The sequence below is a fragment of the Stegodyphus dumicola genome, chromosome 3 (assembly GCF_044657685.1).
Source record: "Stegodyphus dumicola isolate Sdum_Otavi_A_Nest chromosome 3, ASM4465768v1".
NCBI lineage: Eukaryota > Metazoa > Arthropoda > Arachnida > Araneae > Eresidae > Stegodyphus > Stegodyphus dumicola.
Window position 1 is genome coordinate 233,244,187 of NC_140770.1, and position 14,435 is coordinate 233,258,621.

At 31.6% G+C, this 14,435-nt stretch overlaps 1 protein-coding gene across 3 annotated transcripts in view; it reads left to right on the forward strand.

Moving 5' to 3' along the window:
- trio (trio Rho guanine nucleotide exchange factor) overlaps positions 1-14,435 on the forward strand; it is a 220,188-nt gene that overhangs the window by 140,048 nt on the left and 65,705 nt on the right. For all 3 annotated transcript variants that reach the window (XR_015040424.1, XM_085813909.1, XM_085813910.1), the window contains exons 26-30: positions 8,652-8,770; positions 9,031-9,207; positions 9,865-9,934; positions 10,029-10,118; positions 12,511-12,645. Coding sequence is in view for 2 of the 3 variants with exons in the window: in XM_085813909.1 (XP_085670035.1) it covers positions 8,652-8,770; positions 9,031-9,207; positions 9,865-9,934; positions 10,029-10,118; positions 12,511-12,645 (591 nt within the window). In the remaining variant the exon portion in view is untranslated. The remainder of the gene's footprint in view (positions 1-8,651; positions 8,771-9,030; positions 9,208-9,864; positions 9,935-10,028; positions 10,119-12,510; positions 12,646-14,435) is intronic.

Below are 14,435 nucleotides of genomic sequence, written 5' to 3' on the forward strand. Positions count from 1 at the left end.
CCTTGTCAACATTTTAGCGCATTAAAACTTAAATCTGTAATCGGATAATACTCTGTTATTTGGCGTCGCTGCATGATTCATAACTCAAGTTGTCATCCGTTGATAAACATGCGGTGATGAAAGCAAAATACAATAAATAATGACTCACGATTTCGGCATCAAGGATATAAAATATTAGTTGGTGTAAAATTAACAAATGTTTCGGTTTGAGATTATGCCAAGCAGATACGCAGCTATGGAGTCAATTTACTAATCACACAAATTTATGCTAAAATAATTATTTATTCTATAATGAGATATTTTATTTAGCGCCAAACTGAGATTAAGAATCGGGATTTCTTACGTGTTTTTTTATGATGAGGAAAAAAATCTAATGCGCGTGCGTAAAGCATACCCCTTCCCTTCAAAAAAGCCATAAAAAATTGGTTGGTGGTGGCTTTGAGGTCCGGATTTTAGATCATTCCAGATATTGAATGTCCGGTGTCCGGATCTCGGACTTTGTACTGTGTATATATATATATATATATACAGATAAGATGTATATATATATGTAAGATAAAATTATATGAATCAGAATAACTAAAAACATTAATTCTTCCTCTTTATTCTAAAATCGTAATAACTTCTTTGCATTGCGTCATTTCTAGATCACTCTATGATCGGCGCAGCTCTGATGACGTAATCTGATGGAACTGAAACTGTCCTTGTAAACCAAAACTTTTCTCTTTGCGTGCCTCCATCTTGCATAACTACGCACTTCAGCTTTTGCTCGCTACTGTGCTAAGGTGTAATTTCGCTGGCTTGCTTTCTATCTCAACAATATCAAAAATGTAAATCTTCTGTGGAAAGGCACGACTAGAGTGCCAAGTGATTGTGGCCACAAATATCAATTGGAAATAAAAGTGGAATTAAAACTGCCTCGACTGCCAAGTTCTTTAAATACTACGCAATCAAAAATCTTCTTCAATATGGGTCTAATCACGCAATGACAGTGTTCGGTCTTTTTCTTGTGATTTTATTATTACAATTAAGCCGGTAAGGATAGTTTCCTGCAGCCTGAAACCTCAATGGAAAATTTAATTCAGCTCTTCAAATCATCGTTTTGTGATAACTCCAAGATAATGTGAAAGAAGTGAATCATCAAGTTTGTTTTTTCAGTGCTTAAAAAATAACAGATCATTCTTCTGCTGTGGTGTTTTGCAAGTGCTTCAATAAATAATCACGCGTAGTGTTTACAGATTGAAAGTAATATCTCGATAAATTGAGAAGTTCGAATGATAGTAAAAAGGAATATTGAATTTGCTTGCCGATCTCTACAATATTTAGAAAAAAAAAGTGCTTTAAATCATCAGTGAATTACCGTTTAGGAATTCAGCATTACAGCGGGTTCAAGGTCGATCCGAGTTAGTGTTTGCAAGTATGTGTGACAGAAAATTATTTGCACTTCCGCTTTTTCAACAGCTCAAAAATTGTTACATTCGTGTGAATCTAGCTCAGGAACTAAATTATTGAATGTGCTGCGGATTCTATAGTTTTCATTTCAACTTTGGTTAAAATTTCTGTAATTTGTTTTGAGAAAATCTGAAATTCTTTCTTGTTCATTGATGTTTCTAATTTTTCATAATTATGTGTGAGCAAATTAAGTAATTAATTTTAAGCTATTTAAATTATTCATAGAGAAGGATATTAAGATAAGTTTTTATGTTTTTGAAATTTTGTTGAGAATTTTGAATACGAATTTTATAATTATTCTAAAGATAAAGATGTTAAAAATAAGTGAAATTAGTACAGATAAGTAATATGAAATTATGGTAAATGCATGTTAAAATTTATGGGTGATTGTATGTTAAGTATAGTGTATGTCGAGGGAGTATTGGTTCCTTCAGAGGCCTGTTATTACCTCTGTACAGTTGTTCCTTTTACCCTCTTCATGCAAGATAATGTTGGAGGCTCTCATTTTATGAATGCATGTAAATTTTTTATATTATTATTATTATATATTTTTATTATGGAATGTATTAGTGCAGTTCTCAAAGGCCAGTTACCTTAATGCAAGGAACGGAGGCCTTTTCATGTAACTGCCTAGGCACCCTGGGCCACCAGTGCCTAGAACACACTGGTTAGCTCAAGAGGACAGCCCTATTGATGGATATGTTTGTTTAGAAGTATTGCGAGGCCTTCCAGCATGGTAAATAAAGGAATTGTAAATGAAAGATGATAACGGTGAAACCATAAATTCTGAAAATCTGATGTTAAATTATAATTTATCAGTATAGAAATAAGTATCATAAATATTTATGTGCTTTACATTTAATTATAAGTAATGATTATGTAAAAGTGTATTTCGTGATATTCTCTAACAACAAGAACCTTCCCTGAAGAATTATGATTATGTGAACTCTCGAACAAAAAGACTTTTGGACTGAAATGCTGAAAAATTCAATAGGACTCTAAAAATTAAAAATTTATTAAAAAAAATTGATATTTATAAATAATACTTTACAGGATCCAAATTTTATTATTTATTTATATTTTTTTTAATTTGTGCTTTAACTCTTTCTCTTTAAAAAGGCTTCTCTGTCGCTACGCCTTTTTCTTTTTGAAGGGGGGAATATGTAAGATAAAATTATATGAATCAGAATAACTAAAAACATTAATTCTTCCTCTTTATTCTAAAATCGTAATAACTTCTTTGCATTGCGTCATTTCTAGATCACTCTATGATCGGCGCAGCTTTGATGACGTAATCTGATGGAACTGAAACTGTCCTTGTAAACCAAAACTTTTCTCTTCGCGTGCCTCCATCTTGCATAACTACGCACTTCAGCTTTTGCTCGCTACCGTGCTAAGATGTAATTTCGCTGGCTTGCTTTCTATCTCAACAATATCAAAAATGTAAATCTTCTGTGGAAAGGTACGACTAGAGTGCCAAGTGATTGTGGTCACAAATATCAATTGGAAATAAAAATAGAATTAAAACTGCCTCGACTGCCAAATTCTTTAAATACTATGCAATCAAAAATCTTCTTCAATATGGGTCTAATCATGCAATGACAGTGTTCCATCTTTTTCTTGTGATTTTATTATTACATATATATATATATACATCTTTCAAAATATAACTTACCAGTATGGATTCACTCTTTTAAAATAATTCTACTTTAATTAAACTTAGGAGATAATATAATCAATTAATAAATATTGTTTAGGAAATAAATTATATATATATAGCAAAAAATGTATATTTTCACTATTCAAGTATTCACTGTGAGAAGTATTCTTATCTTGTCACATGAACAGGCCTTTGTGGAAAGGGGCTTCTCTGTAAATAAAGCAATTGAAATTGAAAATTTAAGTGACTTATCATACATTTTTCAACGCACAGTATTTGATTACATAAAATTTTCTGGAGGTATTCTTAATATCGAAATTAATAAAGAAATGAGATCAGCAGCAGCTTCTGCAAGAAGTGGAGTTCCTTATTTAGAAGTTCAGTATTTAGAAGAACAAAAATCTTTAACTAAATCTGAAAATTCAAAGAGGAAAAGAAATATTATTGAGGAAGAAATTGATTATATGAAGCAGAAGAAAAAATTTCTTCAGAGGGACATTAAAGATATTAATGAAGAAGTAGATGCTTTAGCAGATGAAGCTGAGACCAGCAGGAACATTGATTTGTTTATCAAAGCAAATGAACGTAGAAGAATAGTTAAAGAAAAGGAAATAGACATAAATAAATTAGATGTTAAAATAGCTGAAAAGATTTCAGATTTAAAAAAAGCACAAATGTTTTGTATCTTTTATTGTACAGTTTATTATTCTAGTATCTTTCAAAAAACCAAGGAAATAAATTGTATGTTTACAAATCAGTTATTTTAATCTGCAAAATATTCTTACATTGTGATTATAATAGTAGTTCACTGTGTTTAAATAAATATCAAATAAGTTAAATAATAATCATGTAAATCTCTAAAATAGTGACTGTGATTAGTGTAAAATACACTTATACATGTTTTTCAAGAAATTGTGTTCCTAATTTAATGTTATCTACTTCATAACTTGTAGGGAGTTAGTTTAATTTTCAAAATTGTTTTATGGTAAGTATTAAAGTGAATTTAATAATAGTGCTTTTCAAAATTGTTTTATGGTAAGTATTAAAGTGAATTTAATAATAGTGCATAATACACACTTCTGTTAGTTTCTTAAAGTGAAATTACAAGCGTGAAGTCGGTTGTATGGATAATTGCTTTATTCTATTCATTTTTTTTGTTTGCTGATAGGTCCTTAATTTTTTCTTTGATGGTCCTTAAAAGTCCTTAAAAAGTCCTTAATTATCATGTAAGGAAATGTATATGAACCCTGGTATTCTCTGGCCATTGCTGCCAGTATTCACTGCTTGGTGTTTTTAAATGCAATTTATCGGTGTGTGGGCAGTTGAAGAGGTAGTGATCTGCATCACCTACCACATCACATTCACATAATTCAGAGTCGCATTTGCTGAATCTCTTAAGACAATGTGGGAAGGAACCATGGCCAGTGTAGAAATGCGTTTGTGTGCCACTGTATGTTTTAATTGAGCATGAAACCTTTGGAAAGAACTTGTAGGCTCTCCTCCCTGGGCTCTCCCTTTCCCATCTTTTTTGCCATTCTTGTACAAGGCTATTAATTTTTTTTTAATAAGACTGTAGCACACTTATGGGGTTTCCAGTTTACTGGAGTCTTGGCTGCAGATTTGACAAGCAAGTCTGTCTCTTCATTGCCTGTAATACCCACATGAGCTGGAACCCAGATCAGATTGGGTCTCTCATCTGGTGAAATCCTTAGGAGAATTTTTTTATATCTTGCACTAAAGGACTCCTTGTCTTATGCCCTCAGATGGCCTCTAAACTTGAGGCAGAGTTGCTATATATATTGGCCTTTGTTGTTAATTGTTACTTTTCCAAATTGATGGTTGCTTTTAATGCTAGAAGCTCTGCCTAAAAGACGATATTTTTGCTTTGTAGTCATCTTTACCAAGTTTTTACTCTTGGAGTACACAGTAGGCACAGCCTGTGCCATTCTCTGTCGTTGAGCCATCTGTATATATAGCTAGGCCTTTCTCATCTGGCGAGGTGTATTGCAGGTATACTGTGTGCGATAAGTCCGTATCTTCAGGGTGTCCAATGTACTTCTTGTAGTCTGTATGGTACATGTATCTTTTGCCACAGAAAGACGTTATCTTCCAGGTGCAGTGTCCTTACTAATGATGATTCTCTTTCCACTAGAACCGAGGTTCGAATCCCGCAAACAGGGTGGCTGCATGGGTGTTTTCGTGGTTTTCCCCATGTGTAACGTGTATACAAGGCAGTTTCCCTTAGAAAGTTCTCCACGAAGGCATCCGAGGTTTTGCCGTAATTAAATAACCTAACCTTTCCACTAGAAGGTTCAGTGGAGGAATACCTGCCAGCACATGCAGTGCTGCAGTTGGGGATGTTCTGTAACCTTTGCATATTATCAATAGTTGCATTCTTTGGACGGTGAGAAGCTGCCTCCTCATATGATCAGTGAGCTTCCTTTCCCACATGTCAGCCTATTATAATATGATGTTTTCTGAGATTGTTCTGTACTAGCTTTTAAGTGCTCATATATGCTGTAGAGCAGTGTTTCTTAACTTTTCTAGCAAGTCGCACCCCATTGAATCTGAAAATATATCTCCGCACCCCCAAAAAAAATGTGTTTTAATTTTTTTAGTCTAGAAAAATACATTTTTTGCAAAACTTATTGTTTAAAAAACATTGTGCATCTTATATAAATACAAAACAATGTTATTTTTATTAATGACTAGTCTGTTGTTGTTTATTCATTATTATACTGGCGAAGCGAGGTTCCTGTTTTGAAAGACATACGCGTAAGTCGTCACTTGCATTTAAGCGATTTCTCGCTTTAGTTTTTATATGCAAAAGCGATGAAAATCCCATTTCACACAAGTAGGTGGTAGCAAAGTGTAAGAGTAACTGCAGTGCTCCGTTAGCCAACTCTGGATAACGTTGTAACTGTGAACACCAGAGTTGTTGCAATTCTAATTGTTCAAATTCCATTTGAACATGTCCACTTCCTTGCATTTCAGTAAGTTGATCTTTTTTCAGATCACTATCATCCATCAAATTTAAGTTCAATAGAAATGGATCCAGTATCCATCTCTGAGTTTTGGTAATATTTCCGGTAGAATAATATCCATTGAATGATTCGCTCAATCGTCTCAAATATATTACAATGTCGGGTATAATTGTATTCTTTTCATTTTTCGCAATAACAGAATCAAGCAAGAGAAAGTTTGCAAAATTCCCCTTTTCTACTCGACGTATCCAAATTTCTAATTTTGCAATAAATGAAGATAATTTTTCACTAGACATTATTATATTTATACCAAATCCTTGCATTGATAGATTCAATTCATTTAAATGGCTAAATATGTCTGCTAAGTAGGCCAGCCTCAGCATTGCATCATTACTCTCAAAATCTTTTACTAAATAACAGTTTTGACTAGTCAGTAATTGAATAATTTCCTCACGCAATTCAAAAACTCTGTTAAGCATGCGACCCTTAGATAACCATCGTATTTCGGTGTGCTATAGGAGCACGGTATGGTCAGCACCGATTTCTTCGCAAAATGCGATGATTGAGCGCTCGCCCTCGTATGTATTTTACTACATTTACTGCTGTAGTTAGATGTTGTTTTAAACTTTCTGGCAATGCTTTTGACGCAAGTGCATGACAATGCAACATGCAATGCATTATTATAACTTCCGGTAATTCTCTTTTCATGTGTGAAAAAAAATCCCGAATTTTTGCCTAACATTGCTGGGGCTCCATTGGTGCATATTGAGCCAATCACATTCATTGGTAATTGATATTTCGTAAAAAAATCTTTGATGCGATTGAAAACATCAATTCCTCTCGTATTCACCTCCAGTGGCTCACAAAATAGAAATTCTATCACCTCTTTTTCTTTCACATACCTGACAAATACCAAAAGTTGGCTACAATTATCAACATCAGTTGACTCATCTAGTTGCATGCTTATTTTTAGTGGACTGATTTTTATGTCATCAATTACTTGCATTAAAATATCTTCACTGAGGTCTTGTATTCGCAATCTTATAATATCATTCGATAATGGAATCTGTTCGAATTTTTTATGTGCTTCCGAATCTAAAACTGTTTTAGCAATAATTAAAGCAGAAGGTTTAATCAACTCTTCAGCGATCGTGTGAGTTTTTTTTTTTTTTTCCACATAAATATGCCACTTGATATGACGCTTCTAATAAAGGTTTTTGAATTGTTGGTCCGCACAATTTTATGTAGTTCCACTGGTATCAAACCGAGCCTTCTTTGACTTCAAGCTGTTCATGCTATGCGCTCTTTCGCTACCGTGCAGATTGTTGAAATGCTCTAATAACTTTGCTATCGGAAGCGAATTATAATGACGAGGCATTTGATTTAAATCATATCAAAGACGGAGTACATCGAGAGGAAATACCACATTTAGTAAGCAATTATAAGCCAAATAAAATAAAAACATCTGCCCTTAAGATAAGGATAGTGTTGACAGATCAACTTCCAATTCATTGCGCTCCGCGGCGTTAAAGATAAAGAAAGTTTAGATAAACAAAGGATATGCCTTTATCCATTTTTTGCAGCAATTCCACTTTTTGTTTAATGGACTTCGAAAGATACTTTCGCTTTGTATATCCTTTACATATTAGTAAATATATATCGGAAATTCTATTTGAAATAATCGAAAGTTCAAGCTTACTTTTATAAAATTGCTCTAACAGTCTGCAAAAAATAATAAGCCGGATCCAATTCGAAGATTAAGGAACAACACAATCTGCAACATTAACTGAATTAGATAATTTTAGCTTAGCTTATCCCGTCCGTTATACATTAAATGCGCATTCGTAAACGTATTTTGCGCACACGCAAATTCGCTTTGAGGTCCGGATTATGGGTGTCTGAATTAACGACTTTTGACTGTATGCCTCATTCCACATAACTAAAAGCTTCTTATAATGAAAGGACTTCCAATAGCACATTCAGTATTTCAAATGCATACTTGCTCTGCTGACCTCATGGCTTATTCAACAATGTGCTGTGATGCCTCCAGATGACATTTGCATCACTGTGTTCCTATTCCCCTCTTCCATATGCCCAACTAAGACTTTCATTTTGTTTGTACAATTTGGGGTCATCATATATGTGTTTGAATTATTATATAAGGCATAATTTAGTATAGCTTATTAGAACATTTCAGCTGTATGTTAATGAATAAAATTTTATCCTTTTTTTTAATCCACTTGTTTTGTTTATATAACTGTTTGAAAAAATGAACTATAATAACTGTTGTGATATAAACTAAGAAATGAGCTATAATAACTAAACTATAACAACTGAAATGAACTATAATAACTGCTATTATAAAATGTAGTAAAATTTAATAAAAATTACAAAAATATGCTAAAGAATTTCAGATTTAAACTTTGTGTCAATCAAAAATTTGTTAACTGCATTTTTTAAAAATTTACTGTATTATTCTCTAGATAAAAAAATCAATTACTTTTTTATATTAGTTGATTTTCTATTTAAAATACTGAAATCCATTATCATTTTAGCGGGATGTGCGAGATTTATCTTTGGATCGACATAGTGACCCATCCTTAGAAGATAAAGTAAAAGAAGCAGCTGCTAAGGAACTAAATGAAGAAAAACGAAAGTCTGCTAGGAGGAAAGAGTAAGTAATTAATATTTTATTATGTTTTTAAATACAATTTTAAAATACTAACATAGAAAAGGCTTGTTTAATTTTTACATTTGTTTATCGTTGTGTGTGGCTTTATGTTGGATAATTGTAAGATGCTAGTACAAAGTGCAACATGAAAAACTATTGAAGCTGAAAAGATTAACATATTTTTTCATGTTTTATTCTTTTTAAATATTGAACAAAGTTGTCTTAATTATTATTTTTTCAATATGTTAATTTATTATTTTTAGGTTTATTATGGCTGAATTATTGCAAACAGAAAGAACATATGTTAAAGACTTAGACATGTGCATCAAAACATATATGACAGAAATGGAGAAAACTGATGATAGTATTCCACTTGGTTTACAGAAAAAAAGTTCCACCTTATTTGGTAACATGGTAGAAATATTTGATTTTCATGACCAGTAAGTTCAGTTTTATATAGTTTAATTCAGGTGTTACAAACTTATTGCTTTTGTTATGTTTTCAGCCATAAGTAATGAAGAAGGTTTTAGTGTGAAGGAATTATGTGGCTAGATAGTTTATAATTCCTTTCAGTATCTCATTACACATATATTGGTAAAGTATGCAAATTAAAAGTTTATTAATTATGTTAAGTATTGTACACATATTTAGTTTTTCTAAAAATATTAATTTTAAATATTTGAATATCTTAACTTTCTGGAGTCACAGTTAAAAGAGCATTTTCTAAATTCTTTAACGTATAAATTACTTCCGGAATTCCAATCTCATTCTTTGAATTTTCTGTTCTTGAACTATGTTAGATAATTCTGATTCAAGGTCTGATATAGTAAATTTTGAAAGTTAATTTCACTTTATTTTGTTTAAGTGCAACATAATACTTTAAAAATTACCTTATACTCTTAATCTAGTATTTTCTATTTATGCCTTGTAATTTGTTGTAGCAATAATTTACTATATTTTTGTGCTATGTGGTAATTTCTCAAAATGTCCTAAAAGTTGTTTGCAACTCATGGTTATAAGAAACTTTTGTTATAACTTAGATACTATGATTTGTTACATTATTATATTGCTGTCTATATATCTATGTCTACTTTTAGGATTTTTTTAAAAGAGCTTGAAAAATATGAAACTATGCCAGAAGATGTCGGTCATTGTTTTGTTACTTGGGTAAGATGTTAATAATTTTAAAATATAATTTAAATGTGTAGCATTGTTATATTCATGTTACAGAAAATAATTCATACTGGTGTAATTATTTTAGGCTCAGAAGTTTGAAATATATGTCAAATATTGCAAAAACAAACCAGAATCTAACTCATTATTAGTTCATCATGCAGGAAATTATTTTGAAGTAAGTGATAATGTGGATTTTAAGAACAAAAATCATTAAAGAAAACTTATTTCAGTATTTTTTTTAAAAGATCAGAAACTGTTTTATGTGAATTTTTTATTGAAGAGCAGTAAATTTATTCTGTAGCATTTTTGTTGTCACACAGCAGTTCCTGAATATCATTTAATCTTATCCTTAACTTTTGTTGTGTATTGAACAGGGAATTCAGAAATTTTTCTGATATATAGTTAAATGTATCAAGCACTTTTTTTTAAACTGAAATACAAATCTTATTTTTCTAATCTTGATATCTTATTAGAATATTTTGTAACTATTTTTGCATGCAAAATTGTTTTTTTTTTATAAAGAGATATGTTTTATTAATAAGCTTATCTAGTAACAGGTCAGTTTGTAATATTTGAAAATTAATAAAAGTTTAGGAAATTCTCTGAATCATGCTGTATATAGAATATGCTTTAATGGCATTAGTGTATTCTGGAGTTGGTTAAAATCACTGTTGATTTTGTATTTCTGTATGCAATGGTGTGCTACTTGAATCAGGAAGTAAAATGCTTAGCTTTGAAATTTTTTTATATTGTTCACCTTTTTTTTACTAATTATATTGTTAGAAAATCAAGGGGGAAAATTTTGTGAATAGTTTAATTTTCAAAGGTGGCAGTTGAAGTAACACTGTAACAAATCAAAAGTAGTCATGAATAAAGTATAGGAATATCACAATATTGTTTCACTAAACTTGCATTCCAATGCAATAACACTACAGTAAATAATGAGATATCTTTATTCTTACTTCACTGTAACTGAATTCTTGCTTACTTTTATTGTTGTCTCTGTTAATTATTATGCCTCAAATCATCTATAAATAATTAAAGAAGGTGAAGATGCAAGCGAAATCATAAACTGAATGTCTGTTCGTATTTGCTTCTGCTTTGTGACAGTTAGCTAGCAGAAAGATGAAAAAGGTAGCTTGTGATGGTTTACTTTTGTTAGTTAAGATAAATATAGTCGCTCTATGGACAAATCTATTTTAAAATTTATGATAGTTCATTCTGAGTGCATTGAAGAAGGGGAAAATTGTATGAATATTTTTTAAATGTTCAGAATCTGATGCTAAAAAGCTAGGGAGAAAAATAAGCAAGAATATATATGATCCCCCCTACTCACTAACTGAGATTCCTGCATGTCACTTTCAAACACCTCCTGACTAGGGAATCACATTGTGGCCGCTCACAGTATGTTGATTGAAGTTGATAGCAATTTCAGCTTTTGAATTGCTGTGGGGGTAGCATTTTTCCCCCTGACCTAAAAAAAAGTGAATTCTCAAAATATAATATATTGTTTGGAATGGGATATTGCTCATACTCTTTTTTTCTTTTGTGAGCATAGCAGTAAGGGAGAAAGACTGCAAGGAACTTAAGTTCAGTTAACATAGCATTCTAATTTGATTCAGCCTATTATTTTATGAAGGTTATAATTGTTTCAGCTATCTTATAAAAAGTAAAGTTTGAATTTTCGATTTTGTTGAAAATAGTTTCTAATTTTGGAGCTTCAACAGCATCTGTAAGTAAAAGAATGTTTTAACATCAGTTAAACAAAAATGGGATTGCCGCAAAAAAATTATAAAGGCATATCTGTCTCAAATTTATGTAAGGAGTATGGCACTAGAAGCCAAAGGACTGAAGACTCTGCAATTTAACTGACTTTGAGGAAAGTATTTTAGGGATTGTGACTTGCCTATTGATCGTATTATTGGGAAGGAGGTAACTGACAATTTATTTCAGTACCTGAAAGAGACAGGTCTTTATTACATAATTTGATTTTTTATGTATTGTTTGTTAATATTTTAATGTATCTCTCTCTCTTTTTTTAAAAAAAAAATTTTAATCCTGTTTTGAATTTGAAATTGTGAGCTTTACATATTTGTTTATTTCTGAATGTCTCATTTCTTTCACTTTGATTTTATAACTGTGCTCTTGTTTTAAATTTCTGCTTCTTTGTATCTTGTGGTTGTAGCATGTTTTTTGTTGGATATTTTAAACATGTTTTCACCAATATAACCTTTAATATTTTGCACCAGACAATCCTCTACTGCTACTACTATTACTACACTGTATATATCCATTATTTCACTGCTTTAAATTTTACAAACTGTACAGCCACACATCCGCCATCATGTCTCAAGCCACCCACTCCTATTTTAGAGCTTGGAAGTGCTGTAGATCTCATGTGCATATATATAGAGAGAGTAAAATATGCATGTATACTTTTCAGATCTATAATAAAACCTGAATATCAAAGCAATTTATTTGCTGTTTAGATTATGTCCATGAAACATGTTAATTGATTTTCTTATCCTTGTTTATATTTTTATGTTTTATTGAATAACCACTTGTAGGATATTCAACGGAAGCATAATGTACCACATCCCATAGCTGCCTATCTCATTAAGCCAGTGCAAAGGATAACTAAGTACCAGCTCCTCCTTAAAGATCTTTTATCATGTTGTGAAGAAGATCAGGGTGAAATTAAGGTAAATAATTTTAGTTGCTTTCAGCATATTATAACATCATTCTCATAGTTTTAAATTAGTGTTATTTATAATCAATTTCTTATTTTTTCATTCTTCTAATTTTACTTTGGCTTGATATCAACATTATTTTCACATATCCTTTTGCAAGTACAGTTAATCTCTTTATTTCCAAAACAGATATACATTTTTAACTCATTTAAAATTTTGAAGGTATATTTAAGAGAAATCGTTTGATGCAGTGTATTTTGAAACAGTTAAATAAAAATAATTTCATAAAACTTTGATGTTGCTGTCCAGGAAATGTATATTCACGTATTGTTAATTTTCATGTATTTTATGTTTAGCAAAGAAAAGAGTTATTTTTAGAGTGAAGTCTTTTAACACATAACTTGAAGAATTGACTTCATTAGTGCAAGGAGCTAATTACTTTTTATCATGTATTTTAGCATCTTTAGTTTACTGAACTAACTATGAATTGTGCAAATGAACAATAAACCCTATATTTTGCAAATATAAAAAGTATCTGTGTAGAGTATAAGTAAGTAAAAGTGGAGTATTTGTGATCGTAGTGTTAGAAGTTTGTAATGGTGTTGGTGTATTTAATTATGGCAAAGCACACTAGGGCTATCTGCCTAAGGGGGAGATGCCTTTGTGGAGGACTTTCTAAGAGAAACTGGCTCGCTTACACGTTACACATGAGGAAAAGCACGAAAACACCCATGCAGCCAGCCCGTTTGTGGAATTCGAACCTCGGACCGAACTACCAGTGTTCAGCGATTTTACTGCTCGGCCGCTGGTGAGCAGAAGTTTGTAATGAAACATGCAAGAAAAAATGATACTTTCTGGTTATCCACACCTCCAGCAAAATGTCACAAACTCGTTGGCGACTAATGCGAAAAGAAATCTATTTTCAAAATGGCAGCGTACTAAGATTTCCATAAAAGATCAGTCAGTAAAACTAAAAAAAGCAAGAAATATTGTCAATAAAGCTTTTTATCTTATTTGAGAATTTTTTTTTTTTTTTTTTTTTTTTTTCTTTTGTGTGTGCTGTTCTTCCCATATGCATGATTTTGAAAAATCCTCAGGTAATTGAGCAAGTTTACCATCCATAAAATTTGGCGTTGTGCACCAGCCAAAACTGGCACGTCCTATACGCATACTTGGTTTGGCATGTAAATAGGTTTTGGCAACATCATATTTTGTCATGCAGCTGTTAAAATTTTTACTGCTAAGTTCCAGGACTTCAGAAGCAAGCCATATTCTGTATTAAAGATGAATACTTGCATGTAAGACTTCCTGTAAACATTAGAGAAGTGATAGCACAGTGTACCAGACTTAGAAAACTGTATGGAGCAACTTGGAATCCTGCTTTAAAAATGGACATAAATAGACTGACAAGGCAAATCAAATTACCTATCAGTGAGCATAGGAAAGAAATTGTGGTGTGTGAAAAGCAATAACTTAAATCTCAAGGATGGTTCTTTTTGAAACTTTTAAGAAATCTTAAATGTGACTACTGCATCCATTGGCCAATCAAAATGTTGAATGGAATGTATACTTTGACTAAGAAAAAATTGGAAAATTATGCAAAACATCTGGTGAGCAATTCATGCTGAATTTTTTCTCTGAAAATGAGGACTTTGACAAAAGCATTAAAGATTCGGTTTAAGAATGGTTCGAATCCCACTCCCAATTAAATAGATAAATCTTATTTCTCCTCCTGAAGTTATGGATATTGTAAAGCACACTAATTTCAAGAAGGCACCTGAAAGTGATGCAATTACCAACAG